The sequence below is a fragment of the Hibiscus syriacus genome, unplaced genomic scaffold (assembly GCF_006381635.1).
Source record: "Hibiscus syriacus cultivar Baekdansim isolate YM2019G1 unplaced genomic scaffold, ASM638163v2 tig00110863_pilon, whole genome shotgun sequence".
Classification (NCBI taxonomy): Eukaryota; Viridiplantae; Streptophyta; class Magnoliopsida; order Malvales; family Malvaceae; genus Hibiscus; species Hibiscus syriacus.
In genome coordinates this window covers 82290-98112 of record NW_024062892.1, presented here as the reverse complement: position 1 = coordinate 98112, position 15823 = coordinate 82290, and the positions used below count along the sequence as shown (strand labels likewise).

The 15823-nt window shown below is 31.7% G+C and overlaps 2 protein-coding genes across 2 annotated transcripts; one reads left to right on the top strand and one right to left on the bottom strand.

Annotated features, from left to right (window-relative positions):
• Positions 1–547: 547 nt before the first annotated feature.
• LOC120143764 (autophagy-related protein 18a-like) lies at positions 548–3628 on the bottom strand. The gene is made up of 4 exons (XM_039158000.1): positions 2653–3628; positions 1866–2064; positions 1133–1259; positions 548–765 (listed from the first exon to the last, which is right to left on the bottom strand). The coding sequence occupies exons 1-4, from the start codon at positions 3481–3483 to the stop codon at positions 675–677; spliced, it is 1248 nt and encodes a 415-aa protein (XP_039013931.1). The 5' UTR covers positions 3484–3628; the 3' UTR covers positions 548–674.
• A 6502-nt stretch (positions 3629–10130) lies between these two features.
• Positions 10131–14526, top strand: LOC120143747 (wee1-like protein kinase). The gene is given in 11 exon segments (XM_039157983.1): positions 10131–10399; positions 10494–10554; positions 10664–10730; positions 11830–12096; positions 12304–12371; positions 12486–12595; positions 12687–12727; positions 12841–12989; positions 13451–13515; positions 13517–13796; positions 14180–14526. Coding segments are annotated over 11 exon segments (1431 nt in total). The 5' UTR covers positions 10131–10172; the 3' UTR covers positions 14276–14526.
• Positions 14527–15823: the final 1297 nt, after the last annotated feature.

Genomic DNA, 15823 nt, shown 5'->3' with positions numbered 1-15823 from the left:
TTCATATAATTTTTACTCATATTTTTTCTTTTCTTTCATTTTTAGCAAAAGGGGCCTTCTACCCCGTCATTAAAATGTACTGCTTCAAAACATACATTTATTTATGAAATGAAAAAAAATGAGAACTTATTTGTGCACGAGTCGAAAATTACAATTTTTAAAGATTTTAACCATCATTTCATCAACAAAAACTATATTGGTGTTAAAATGATTTTATTAAAGTCGGTATTAGATTTCATGGATGGACACGGATGAAACAATTTATACTAAAATCATTTTAAATGTTTATAAAATTAAATTTTAGAAATCGAATATTATTATATAATCATTCATATCTAATATCTTTTTTAACTCAATTTACTTAAAACTTATTGAAAAATGAAAAACCTCATCAAATAACTTATAATATAGTAAAAACTCAAGGGAACTATCATTAAAAAAATAACATAGTACAATCATGACAAATGTCCTTTTTTATAAATTTAAATTTTAAAGAAATAAAAATTTTAACAGTTTAACTTTATTTATAGATTTTTTTTTGGAGGGTGGGGTTATGGAGAACTTTAAAGAGCTATAGTTTCGAATATTTACAAATTACAAAATGCATGATGGGATAAAGATACAATAAATTTAGTCTTAGATGCCCAAGATATAGAGAACTGAATACATAAACATCAAAAAGCTGCCTCTGGTTTCATAAAGTTGTGATATTCCAGCTGCGTCATTTCCCCACCATTCACCGGGTCAAATTGGCATCGGTAGAAGCTTCATCAATTAACCCAAATTACACTTTATTCACGCAAACTAAAACAAGTAACAGTAGCAGCAGCAGAAAACATCAAATATAATAACACCCACAAATATTAATGTCAAATTGGTGAGGAACAGGCAAGAAATGGGAAACATAGGAAAAGAAAGTCAGAGGCTAAGGCTATCAAGAAAAACCCACTATGGTTTTAGCAACAATTAACTCTACGCACCAACAACTCACATAGGTCAACATCACTGACGGATTTACCAAGCATGTAACTAAATTACTCACAATACTTCTAAGTTGCCCTAAAAGTCAAGAATAGTTGCTCCGACAATATTTAATAGTCCCTATTAGTATTTTTTTTTTCATTTTTCTTACCTTCCATCCATACCAAGAATTACCACTGTATTCTTTTGGTGACCAAAAGCAACAATGTACTGAGAACCTTCAACAAGGCGGAACTGGGCCACTGACCACTCCGAGCTAAAGTACTTGGGTAACACACCTGCAAACGGGAAGACAATCTAGTATTTTAGAAGCTTTCCATAGTTAACTCCCAAAAATCCAAAAAGAAGAGACATATAAAAATGCATAGTTCCTAATAGATATATTTAACACAATCTAGTTGTCACATTCTATTAAGTGTATCTTCGCTGGATACTTGGATAACTCTCTTATAAGCAGAAAACCATAGTTTTAGATACAAATCATTTCACCCACAAATTTTGAAGACGTCATCTTCAATGTCAATTGACTAGCGGCTATTGAAGGAACAAACTTATTACACAATATTAGAATGCTGATTCAGTGATTCTCCATCTGGGTCATCATCATCATCCAACTAAAATTTGTAATTTTGTTCTCATGCAAGTTCACAATAATCTCAGAAATCAGAAACGGGGAAGGTGTAAGGAACAATTGATATAGATTTGTTGCCCATGATAGATTCTATTCTGTTGCCAAAAAAGTGTATTCATAAGAGATTAAGAGAATCCTTCAAAGTTGCATCATATAATGGTAGGAATACGAAATTAAATAGTTGTTTGAAGACAAACTACATGTTTGAAACAATGACAACAACAGAAGTGGCAGGCAAAAGATGGTACTTTACCTTTGATAAAAGAAAGAGAGGAATGTGGTGAAGTAACAGCTTCAGATGCCCTTGGTGACCTGTCAACACCTGGAGATCCACCATTACTCTTAAGGCTGAAAACATGGACTGTGCCCTTGTCACTTGAAACTGCTAGCCATTGGGCATTAGAAGAAAACGCCAAACTATAAATTTCAGCTCTATCTGCACCCCTCCTTACCTATAATAATATACAAGAATACTTTCAGAATGCCAGAAAGTATTTTGAATCTAGGTAAGCGAGCTAATAATTCATAAGTCCAAATGCAACACAGAACCATAAATATCACTACAGGCACTATTATTTTTTGGCAAATATCTTAACACCAACTGCATATAGGAAACTAAAAGGAACAATTTCGTAACACTCATAAGTCATAACACATTACATGATTATTTGATAGCTTAGTAGAAAGCCATGAAACAGCCGGATTACTTAAACACATACTTAACAATGATCCTGTTAGAATTCTTCATCTAGAATACGCTAGCATTTACAAGTAACTCATAAGAACACAATGTTAACCTTTTTTCAAGCTGACATAATCAGGTGGAAATAGAACAGAGCCAAACGTGCAAATTTCTAATTTGAGCATATAATCCGGCAAATATTCTAATGAAATCTCTTGCAAATTATGTGTTTTTACATTAGTTTAGGCTGAGAATTCCTTACGTTATAAAAAATTTAAACCCAAATTTGCCTAATTCAGTTACAAAATCAACATAAAAATAAGAAACAAAATAGCGATAATAGTACTAAAAGGTTTACCTCTTGTAGCAAACTACCATTAACAGTATTAAAAACTCGAACCAGCGTCCCTTTCGTGCTAGCGGTAGCAAGGAACTGCCCATCCTGCGAGAGTACAAAGCACGCAATTCTGGAGTCATGAGCCATAATAAACTTAGTCCTCTTCGAGGCATAATGCTCAACCCTAACTTGCCCCTTCTGCAATCCAGGACAAACCAGAACCAATGACCCGGCCCCCTGAGACACAGCGCAGAGTCCCTTTGGATTCGCGATAGTCTCAATCTGGTGCAACAGCTTCAAATCAGTAAAATTGTAAACGAAAATCTTTTGTTCCAAAACTACTACGATTCGATCCCTCCGAAGCCGAACCGATCTCACTTCAGAACGGAACGAAAGCTCCCCGATGCACCGGCTCTGATGGTCGTCCCAGATCATAACCTTATTAGGCGGGTATTGCGGGTCGGGTCCACCGCCAACGAGAGCCAATATATTGCACCGAAAAAGCATCTCTACAACTCCAATACCGCCCTCGCGGTCGAAATCTCGGCGAAAAATTTCTCGGAAAGGATCGCAATTGTAGATACGGAAGCCATGGTCAATGCCGGCGGCGAAGCAACCGTGGTCCTGGTTGAAAGAGATACGGAAAATAGAGGGCGGCAGCGCAGCAGGAGCAACCACGTCGGTTGTGGTGTTGAAATTATGATTGGAGTTCGGAGTGTAGACAGGGTTGGGTTCAGAAGAAGGGTGAAGGTCCATTTGAGGGACGGAGACGGGGTCGTTCTCGGTTTGGTCTGTCGGGGAACGGTAATTAGGGTTAGGGCTAGGGGTTGGATAAGCTGAGACGGTGGCCATGGAAGGATTTTAGAGCGAATTATGGATGCTTCTAGAACCCAATGATCAAAGGTTAAAAAAGGGGAAGGAAACAGATGGATAGAGCGATTGACTGTTGGAGGGTGGCGTCCTGTTGGAGATCGGAGTACAGTTGTGTTGATTTGGATTGGAGGTTATGGTAGTTTTGGGCAACATACCAAACCAAAACGGTTCAAACAAATATATGTTGAGTCGGATTTTGTTGGATTTTCAACCAAGCCAAGACGTGTTTTGTCCCTACGCCAGCTTCCACTCTTATATTCGAATTTATTTGTGGGTAAATTTTTCTAAATGTCACTAAACTTTACTCTTTCTATGCGTTCACTATAAAAGTTTAAAATATTTCAATTTTAACACTAAACTTTAATTTTGATTTCAATGTAGATAATAGATCATTAACCTATTAACAGCCTGATAATATAGTGGTTTAGTACAGTTAGAAATTTAACTTTTTATTTCACATCATTATACTCTTCATTAAAACTAAAGTTTTTTACTATTTTTTAATTATTGTCATAAATTATTATTATCTGTATCTTTTGTAATCATCTTGAATAACAATGAACTTGCATTAACATCTTCTACATATTTTTTTATTTAAAAATTTTTAAAAATTGAAAAATTAAACATAGAAGATAATCATTTCTAAGACCCGTAGACTTTCAATCTTATGTTATAATCTAATTTTTCAAATAAGTAAACAAGCGAAACACTATTTTTTTAATTTAACGAATCAAATATTCTAAATATTGATGTCAACTAGAATATATCGATTTTATAAACAAAACTTAAAATATTATAATGGATTAGAGAGGGAGATTAAAAAAGACAATTCTTTCACAAACACATCATGGCTTATATAAGGTAGAGAACAATCAAGTAGGTTAGAAATGCTGTTGGTAATACACTTCCTCTTCCCAACAAATAACAAATCAAAGAAAAATGCTTAATATTATTTTTTTATTAATTATTTGAATTATTTTTTATCAATCTAAATGTCTAACGTTATAAATATTATCATTTTAAGTGTCCCGATCGTAACAACCTTTAAAAATTCAGTTATCTTCCACATGTCACGTTTATAAAAATTTTATTTAAAATAAACAACTTAAAATTTACAATTTATATAAAAAAAACCAAAATTTTTTCTTAAATTTAAGGGGGAAAAACCAAAACATTAAAAAAATTTAATTCTAAAATCCAAACACCAATCGTCACCATTGTCCTGATCGCTGCCAATCGTCGAAGAACAACCACCCCAATCATCGCTAGCCACATAGTGACCAACCGTCGATCTCTTCTCCCATATATTCTTAAACTTAACTCCCTAAAATCCAAAACATTCAAATCTCTAACAATCTCCCAAATCTCTATGGTCGGTCGTGACAGTCGGCCGTTTAATCGTTTGGCCGGTTGTCACAGTGGATCGTTTAACCACCTATTAAACTTTAGCCGATTGACGATTTGGAAAAGGACAGATGTGACGCGCAAGTAGGGGGTTTGCAAGGGACGTGAGGTTTGGGGGATTTTTTAAAATATTTTTTTAAAATATTTTTTTTAAATAAAAAAGTAAAATTTAAAATTATATAAACACAACACTTGTCATTTGGCAAATTTTTTCAACGACTATTACAAGACACTTAAAATAATAATAATTGTAATTTTTTTTGTGAATAAATGAAACTAAAACCTAAGCTATGCTACTCTGCGAATCTATACTAACATCCTCATGCAAGATCCGGCGGCCATGCAAGTAACCTTCTTTCCATATCATCGAGGCTTACAGTCTTAGCCAACTTGTCTGCAACCTTATTTCTATTCCTTTTTATGTGTTGAATGCTAACTTCCCACTGCCTGTTCATAATTCCTTGAATGTGTGCTATTATAGTGAACTGGTCATAATTCCTGCTTCTCTCCTTGAGTATCTTCACTGCATCTAAACTATCCACTTCTACTGTAAGCTTTCTGATCCCCATATCCCAAGAGCATGATGATCCAATGTATATTCCCCAAAGTTCGGCCTTCAGAACTGAGCCGATTCCTACGAATTTTCTGAAACCGAGCTTCCACGTTCTTTTCTGGTCTCTTATTACTCCCCCGCAGGCCATTTTCTCATCTTCCTTTCTCCGAGTTCCATCTGTATTAACCTTATACCAACCATCCGGCGGTGGTGACCATACCTGCGGTCCTGTGTTCCTACTTTCCAATCTTTGGTTGGGTCTCTCTTCCCTTTCTATCGCCTGGTTTGTTAATGTCACCAGGTGTTTGCTCTGTTCAATAATGCTTGAGTTGTGTTCCAGTGGGTTGTTGAACACGATTGAATTCCTAGCTAGCCATGCATTCCATAAAATAGCTCCAAAGAATAGATCCCAATCCTTGGTATCCTTTGCATATTGGTCTGGCGTTTCCTAGTTTTTTCTCACCCAGGTCCCTGATATTAATCGAGAGGAACTCACCTAATTTCTCATTCTTAATCTGTGTTATCCATATTGGGAGTATGGCAGGGCATTGTCGTAGAACATGGTTTATGTCCGCTGTTCGATTCACGCACGCTGGGTAGCTTTCATTCGTTGTAAACTTTTTACGCATCTCAGCATTTGTCATAATTATGTTCTGGCTTATGAGCTATAGAAATTGTCGAAACGATTTTTTTGGATTAAAAATAAACACATTTTTTTAATTATTTTTTTGATTAATTTTTAATTAAAAAGTAAATGTAATTTAAAAAATCTCTCGCTTCAAAAAATTTGGGATTCTCTTTAAATAAAATAAAATACGGTTCGAGTAGTCGCCACCAATCTTTGATTAAGGTGTGATTGGGCACCCAAAAACATTTTGTTATTTTAATAAAAAATATTAATTTTAATTAAAACAACAAATTCACGGTTTGCGTATCAGAGAATGAGTTCGGGAGTCGGTTACGTGTGGAGAAAGATTAACACCCCCACAACATCCTAAATCGATACCTAGTTGATTAATTAATTATCTTTGCATTGAAATTTACAAGTTCGAATTTAATTTAATTTAATATCCCTTAAAACAATATTCGTGAATGTTAGAACAGAACCTAATAATATTTAATTATTTCCTATCGAGAAGAAACAACCTATCGTACCTTAAGACAATCAATTCTTACTCCAATCAAAATAAAAAAATATTACGGTTTCATTGTAATATTCAAAATGCACAAAATTAAACAAATTTAATTAAAACTTACCGATCCTTTTAGAAAGAAGAATAATATTCGATTATTTAAAGACGTCGAGATCAGACCTTAAACGAGTTCTAACGATCTTTTTTCGAAGAATTTAAATAGAAGAACATTTCTTTCTCTCGTTCCCAAATTTTAAGTATAGTCAAATTTTAGGGTTTTACTTAACGGGATACATTTTCGTTTTAAAATTGTCGGAAGTAGTCTTCTCATAAATTAAGACAACCACCTCACGTCAATTTTAAAACGAAAAGGTATTACCCTTAGTCAAATTATTTGGATCGAATTAAGTTATGCTTATGAGTATATCATTCGTATTAATTAAAAGATGTCATGTACCTAAATTTATATGTACAAATGAATACAACCATATATATAATTTGTAACCATGTTAAAAAAAGGACTAATAATACTCAAATTAGGCTGAAATCTATGTATACATAATCTTTTAAAACCACATGTAACAAATACACTTAATATTAATTCGTATAATAATTAAAGAAAAATATTTATTATATTTGTTTAATAAGAAACAAAAAAATATCAAAATAAGGGTTAAAACATACTTAATATAAGTATACACGCATGTAAAATGATAATTTATGTATACAATATATTTAATACACATATATATATACACACACAAAATAAACTACATTTTATACATTACATGTACGCACACACATGTGTCATAAAATACTACAATGCAAACAAAATATCATGGGAGACCTAGATGCAAATAACGGAAATCAAATGGACTTAACAGACATGAGGATAGATTAAAGTCTACAATATCAATGGCTAAACAATAAACAGGGCAAAATTTATGGCATAAAAAATGAAGAAGATCAAACAACACATGCACTATAAATGCCAAAAATATTAAATAGGACTAAGATGGGAAAAAATTAAAAATAAAACATCAAATGTAAAAGTAAAATTCTGGAAATAAATATGCATTTATTAAAAGGACAACATTCAACAAACAAAAGGAAATAATAGTGTCCAAAATTAAAATGAAACAAAACAGAGCACCAGATTCAATTAATAATAAAAATAAATGAGAAAATGAGTATTCATTTGTAAAAATAAGGTGGAAGTTTGAGTACCTAAGAAGATTTTTTCCTAAAAGTCTAATATAAACCTAAACTAAAACTAAACATCTATCTTCTCTCAAACTCATATTCCCTCCCCCACGCAGCCGCTCACTCCAAATCTAGAGAGCCCATCACCGACGCCGACCACCGATTTGGTGGTCACTCCAAGCTCCGACCGGCGCTAAACCCCAACCAAAACAACCTAAACGAAGACTTCGACAAACCCCAGTACTGCCGCTTTTTTTTTTTGCTTAACCGAAAACCCGAAACCTTCACAAGAAGGCCGTAAATCGGCGACCAGACATGCTCCGACCGGCGCCCTCACCGACCGAAGGAGCCCAAAACGACTTAAGGGGTTCTAAACTTTCTCTTATCCCTTGACCGAAGCTCACGTAACCGGTCGTTTTGATTGATTTATTTTAAAGTATGAATTGATTTATTTTAAATAATTTTAAAGTATGAATTGATTTATTTTAAATAATTTATTAGTATTGATTGATTTATTTTAAATAATTTATTAGTATAGATTGATTTATTTTAAAATATAGATTGATTTATTATTGTAGTTGTATAGATTGATTAATTTTAAATAATTTATTAGTATGAATTGATTTATTTTAAAATATGAATTGATTTATTTTAAATAGTTTATTAGTATGAATTGATTTATTTTAAATAATTTATTAGTGTGGATTAATTTATTTTAAAATATGGATTGATTTATTTTAAATAATTTATTAGTATGGATTGATTTATTTTAAAATATGAATTGATTTATTTTAAATAATTTTTAGTATGGATTGATTTATTTTAAAATATGGATTGATTTATTTTAAATAATTTATTAGTATAGATTGATTTATTTTAAAATATCGATTGATTTATTTTAAATAATTTTTAGTATGGATTGATTTATTTTAAAATATGGATTGATTTATTATTGTAGTTGTATAGATTATTTAAATTTCAGTATTGTAAAACTAAAATTATTTAAATCTCAGTATTGCAAAACTCTTTTAAGTTTAAAAAATCAGTTTATTTATATTTCAGTTCATTTTAACAGTCTGTAGACGTTAAAAAACAAACAGTCTTCTTCTTGCAAACTGCAGATTTTTAGTCCACATCTTCTGCTGCAGATGTGGTTCGCAGACTACAAATCTTTTACCTCTGTAAAAACAAACACTACCTTACAGACGTTTGTTGAGGCACCAATGTTCTGCAAAGGTTGTTAACATGGGCAGAATTAGGGTATTACAGAAATATCTTTATTTTTTGGAGTTTTTTTATACCTAGGACTGTAAATCAGACGAGATAGATCGTGAGTTACTCGAGATTGATTCGGTCAAGGCTCGATAAATACTCGGATCGAATGAACTTGACTCGAGTTTGACTCGAATTCTTAACGAGTCGAAACGAGCTACTTAATAGTAGACTTGAAAAATTCTTGAGCAGCTAAAAAATATAATATATTAATATTTTATTTTTAAAAAATAAATTATTAATAATATTAACATTTATATGTTGATTTTTAAAACAAATATAGTAAGATTTTCATGTATTTAATGTTTAGGTTCGAATTTGAATTTGAAGTTTCGATGTAGTTAAGCTTAAGAATTTTTTTCATTTCGAGTTGTTCATGAGTTTCAATTCATGATTTCGAATTCGAGTTTAGCTTGAAAATTTTAATCTCGTAAGTTTTTGAGTTGAGTCGAATTCTATTTCAGAGTTTTCAAGTTGCATTGAGCTCGAGAGGTGAGTTCAACAATACTTGACTCAGCTCATTTACACCCCTATTTATACCTATGAATGATCTTCCAATCGGGATCTTCATTGTCTCTAAGCTCGCAGTTCTTTGCTTCATAAGCTGACTTGATAGAGAATGTTATAATGTTATACATCTAAATTGAATGAAAATTAATTTAGACTTTTTAATAAAAAAAGAGATATAATTTAGATCTTTTATTTTTTTTAAAGAAAAAAGAGAGAAAAAAAACTATACTTGTAAAAGAAGTTTTTAACCATCAAATAAAATGTGCATATTATAATAGTTATCGCTTAGGTGAAATCCATCCATTGACGTGAAATTCCAATGAATGATGCAAAAACATCAGATCATACAGGTCTTACATGGACGGTAAAGATTCAACGATATGATGATGCTATTGTAGACCCCATAACTGTAGATTATTGTGCCAATGAATAATGCCAATTGCCCGCGCAATTTCAAATATTTTTCCTCCACCCACCAAAAAGTAAGTAAAAAAACAAGAGAAAGAAAAAGCCTCTGAAAGTGGGAAATCCATTTATATATATATTATCCCCCACGAGCGAGTTAAGGAGAGAAATTGGGGTCTGTTTGGTTGATGGAGAGAAGAGGAGCGAAGCGGCCAAGTAATAATAGGATGAAAGGAACATTGGGGAAGCACTTTCAGGTTCAGTTCCACCCTCACCAATCATCTTCCGCCACCTCATCCTCTCTCTTCTCCCGGAACCTTCTAGATTTCGGATCCCAGGATGACCCTTCCACTTCCGTTCCCGACCTCGACGCCGCCGATGACAAGGATTTCATTCTCAGTCAAGATTTCTTTTGGTAAATCCTCTTCTCTTTGGGTATATGTAATATTCTAAATTTCTTAGTTTGGTTCTTCACCTTTTTTTCTCTTTTTTTTTGATGATGGATGCAGCACTCCTGATTATATCACCCCTGATAATCAGAACTTGCTCAACGGATTTGATTGCAGCAAGGTACTATTAATATTATCTTTTTGGTAAAGGAATATCTGGTAGTTAATTTTTTTGTGCTTTGAGTTTTGAAGTTGTTTTTATTTTCCATTTAAATTATCAAATTTCACAGGAGAATATTCCTTGCCCTAAGTCGCCGGAGAAGTTGAATACTCTCAAAAGCAAGAGACCTCGACAAGGTAAGATGCAAGTAATTGATGGAAACTAGAATATTTGGAAGGATGGATTGTGCGTTTGTAGTTGTTTGAAAATTGCTACCTTTTATATTGATCCTTTGCCTTCTCCGTTTTACATTCATAACTCTGAGATCCGTTGCTGGGAAAAGATAAATTAAGTAATTTAAGATTTAAATGGTTAATATTACTGTTAAAATGTTTTTTATAAGATACATTATTATTTTAGATATAATGTTTTAAGTTAAAAATATATGTTTAAATGATACTTGAAATTTTTAATATTTATAATATATAAAATATATTAACTTAAATTATGATAAAAAGTTTTAAAGTAATTTTTTCAATAAAAATAGTAAGAATTGTTCATATTTCAAGAAAAATATATAAAATATAAAATAATTTTCATCTAAAAATTTACATGACAAGATATAAATAATTTAATAATTATATAATTAATCATAAATTTATAAAAAATATAAAATAAATACATATGATAACAAATTAAGTTTAAAATTATAAATTTAGATCCAAAAGCATTTTTCAAATTCATTTTTTTCTTTAGCTTTTGTGTTTAGGTTAAAAAGTTAGACGAATTTTTATTCTTCAAACGTGATATGTTTAGCATTTTACTTCAAAGGTACTTTTTAAATGCAATGCTAAACGGAGACTATATCTACTTATGAGACATGTGAACATGGAGCTCTATTTGGAAGAGACGTTAATCCAGCTTCTAATTTGTTAATGTGATCGGTACAGATAAAAAGTAATATTCTCATGTAGTTATGAGAACTAAAACATGAAATGGTGATGGTTCATTGTGAGTGATTAGAGATTCTGTATTTCAATCACACAGCAAATTGGTGACTTTAGTCATCACACGATAGTTTGCATATTCGTTGTGGAAATTGTAGCTAGGCTAATATCATAGTCCTTAAAACAGGAGTCATCCTGCATAAGGTCATTGAACATTTTTAACGATCAGGACCAGTATTCAGTATGATGATATTTAACATGGTGAAAAAGTAGAAAAAGTACAAAACTTTATGAACACAAGTATTTTTTTTTCAACATTTTTCAATTGAAATATCAATTCTTTTCTCAGATGATATCCTGGCAAATTCCCTCAGTCCTACATTACCTGGCTCCCATCAAATAGTGGAACTTGCCAATGACCGATTTGATGCAGATGAAGGCAACCTAGAAAAAACAATCGTACTTGGAGCAAAGAAGACTAAAAATTATGTTTCTCAATCTGCTGTGGCTCTAAGGTGTCGGATTATGCCACCTCCTTGCATTAAAAACCCATATCTAAAGGATGCTTCAGAAATTGACAATGATCCTTTTGGAAATCAAAGATCAAAGTGTGAAGGTACGATTTTAGTTTATAAAGAAACATTCACTTTGATATATATATATATATATATATATATATATATATATATATATATATATATATATATTTGTGAAACTTCCATATCCATTTTCAGTACCCATTTGGAGAAAGAAGGTTACCATTCTGGACGTCCTAAAATTCTTTATCTGGAAGGTTCTAATAAAATATCACTGCAATCTACAGGTTTCTTCCCTGCAATTATTGGTGGGGATGGCCTTTCACGCTATCACACAGATTTTCATGAGATTGAGGTGTCTATCCTTATTCCATAAATTCTGGACTTATTTGGAATCATTAGCTCCAATTTGTATATTAAGTATCTAACCTCCAGGCTCTTGTATCCTCCTTTTTGCCTTGCTTTCCAGCAAATCGGTACTGGTAACTTCAGTCGAGTTTTCAAAGTTTTAAAGAGAATTGATGGTTGCTTGTATGCTGTGAAACATAGTACCCGACAGTTGCATCAAGATACTGAGAGGTAGTTTTCAGTTTTTTGTTTCTTTTTTCCACAGGTTTCTCTGCTAATTGTTAAGAAAACGTTATTATAAAATAATATTAACTCTTTGCAGGAGGAAAGCCTTGATGGAAGTTCAAGCTTTAGCTGCAGCAGGTATAAATTTGTATTGACTCTCTTTTTTCCATTTCTTCATTTTTTTTTGTTCAATTTAAGAGGAAATTATGAATTGTAACCTCAGGCATTGATACTAAAGCAATCCTTTCCAGGGTCTCATGAAAACATTGTTGGATATTACTCTTCTTGGTTTGAAAATGAGCAACTTTATATACAAATGGAGCTTTGTGATTACAGCTTGTCCAGAAAAACGTCTCATCAACTGTTAACAGAAGGAGATTTCCTGAAAGCCTTGCTTCAGGTTAGCATTAGCTGAAATACAGCATCTCTACAAGAGAAAAACAGGATGGGGTAGGGATAATGTTTTTAAAAAAATGAAAAGGTCTCATTCCCATTTGTTAGCTTGGTTGGTTTGAATCACCTTTTTATGACGTAACATCACATGATTATTTCCTAAGATAATGAAAGTTTATTTACTTCTCTTTTCACCCCTCGTGGTTATTAAGAGTCTACATCTCTTCATTCTCTGCAAACAATCAGAGTAGGACTTCTCAACCTCTGAATTTGTGGTCACATTGTCATATAGGAAGCTCGGTACCAAACACTAGTTTCCATGCTACACTCTTCATTGTACCTTGTTGTACTTAACACATTTTACTGTTTAATGCAATTTCTTTTAACACCTTCGAAGTTAATAGGTTCTTTGTTTCTTTTCTTTCTTTTCTGTTTTCATCTTCTGCTCTGATGTCAAAAGATTTGCAGATGGCAAAGGCACTGCAGTTTATACATGAAAGAGGAATAGTTCATTTGGATGTAAAACCTGATAATATATGTCAAGAACGGTGTTTACAAGCTTGGTGATTTTGGATGTGCAACTCTCCTAAATAAGAGCCTGCCAATTGAAGAGGGTGATGCACGCTATATGCCTCGAGAAATCCTAAATGAGAAGTATGATCATCTTGACAAGGTTGATATCTTCTCATTCGGAGTTACTATTTATGAATTAATTAGGGGATCACCTCTGCCAGAATCAGGAGCTCAGTTTCTTAGAGAAGGAAAGCTACCACTCCTTCCTGGGTATTCCCTACAGTTTCAAAATTTACTCAAGGTATCATATTTTCTGCTCTAAGTTCTTTAGTTTTTAATATAAATAGATAATTATGTTATTTTCTGGCTGCCTGTGAGATTAGTCTTGAATAAGCTCTATAGTATAGACCATAGAATTTGACTTGATTGTTATATATAATCTAATATTAAAATTTTGGATCTTCATTTTTTAATTTCTAGGTCCACCACTTATAATGCATCTTAGTTTATTTGTCAGATTAGTATATATAATCCTAAATATGTAACCCTGTCACGTGAAACATACATGAAATCAATATGTTTGTTTCATGTGTTTTCATGTTGATCAGACTGATTAAATCCTCTAAACATACGTAGCTAGAGTACTTCTGTTGGTTTCTACTGATGGGTCCCCTTTTTTATCAGGTCATGGTGGATCACGATCCAGCACGACGGCCTTCTGCTAAGGAATTGCTCGAGAATCCGATTTTTGACAAGATTTCAAAAAATGCAAAGACCTGAGAGCATTATGTCTTGATGTAGCAAGCTTTGAATCGTGCGGCACCGTGAAACAGTGGCTTAAGTTATGCACCGAATTTTGTAAAGTTGGGTTATAGGAGCTAGGATGTCGACGTTTGTTGCAGTAGTATTATGACTAAACCCAGCTCTTGTTTTTAGGAAGGGTGCAAATTTTGTAAAGTTAAACTGTTCAAGGCAGTTGCCACAAATGCCATGGTTTCCCTGATGTATTTTTGCAACAAACTTTGTCAAATCAATGTTTACGAGATTTTAATTAGAATTTTAATAATAAGTATTAAAAAAACTGAATTGTAAGAGTAAAATAAATTAATTAATTTACTTATATGGGCCTACTATTGATTGATAAGATATTGTAGAGATTTTTTATAGAACGATCTTTTCAACTCAATTGTTTCATCTTTTCAATTTAATTGTTTCATCTATAATATTAGAATTTGAAATTATACCAACTTAAGATTGATTAATGAAAAATCTTTTATTTAATTTTTAATGCAGAAAAATGATTACTAGATACATTATTGATAAAAATACAAAATTAAAATAATGGCATATCACATTATTGTTTATTCTTAATGTAAATATTAATTTTATCGGAAAATTTAAAGCGAATAAAATGATTATAAATTTTTATATCTTCGACTACTTAAAGTTGAATTAGTGTTGCATGTTACCCATATACTAATTTAATTAGAAAACCATTGAAAAATATAATATTATTATATTTGTTTTGTATTTTTATATAATATTTGATAAAATAAATAATACTCCATTTAATACCTCATAATCAAACTTAAAATGTCATTCAAGTCTATGGTGTGCGGCAAGTAGAGACGGAACAAAAACTATGAGTGGACCCTGGTCCCTTTACTTTTTTACTAACAACAATTCTTTCTCATATATATAAATATATATTAAATAAATTAAATCTTGTCTCAAAAATTCAATTTAAATGTATAATAGAGTTTAAGATTAAATGATTTGACTCTAAATAATATATAAATTTAATTTTAATAAACACTATACTTTAATATTATATTCGATCAATATTACTCATTTTTCATTTTAAAAATATCAAATTTTAAATTAGAAGATTTGTATGTAAAACTTTTATGACTTCATTTAAAGATGATATGTCGTAACCGGTTTTTGCCCCGGTACGAATTTTTACTTGGCGGGAAAAGTAAAATGAATAAATGATTTTGATTTTAAAAAATGTTTTGAGAGTCGACATTGACCTTTTTGGGTTAGATAGGTCAAATACCTAAAAATAATATTTTAAAATAGTTTTTAAGAAAACATAATTTAAAAGATAAACAGATCTGCGTATAACAAAAAAATTTTAGTAAAAAAGGGATTCGTTGTCGGTTACGTTTAGGGAAGGATTAACACCCCTATAACGCCCAAAATTAGTACTCATTAATTATAAATTGTCTCTATTATTGAAAATTTAAGAATTCAAAAATATATTTAATTCATAATCATATGATTTCAAATTTATTAGTATAATTCCAAGAAAATATTAACTTTTAT

Coding starts and splice junctions, on each gene's coding strand:
- LOC120143764 (XM_039158000.1), bottom strand. CDS start 3,483: ATGGCCACCGTCTCAGCTTATCCAACCCCTAGCCCTAACCCTAATTAC. Junction 2,065..2,652: donor ATGGTAGTTTGCTACAAGAG/GTAAACCTTTTA, acceptor ATATTATTATAG/GTAAGGAGGGGTGCAGATAG. Junction 1,260..1,865: donor CTCTCTTTCTTTTATCAAAG/GTAAAGTACCAT, acceptor TCCCGTTTGCAG/GTGTGTTACCCAAGTACTTT.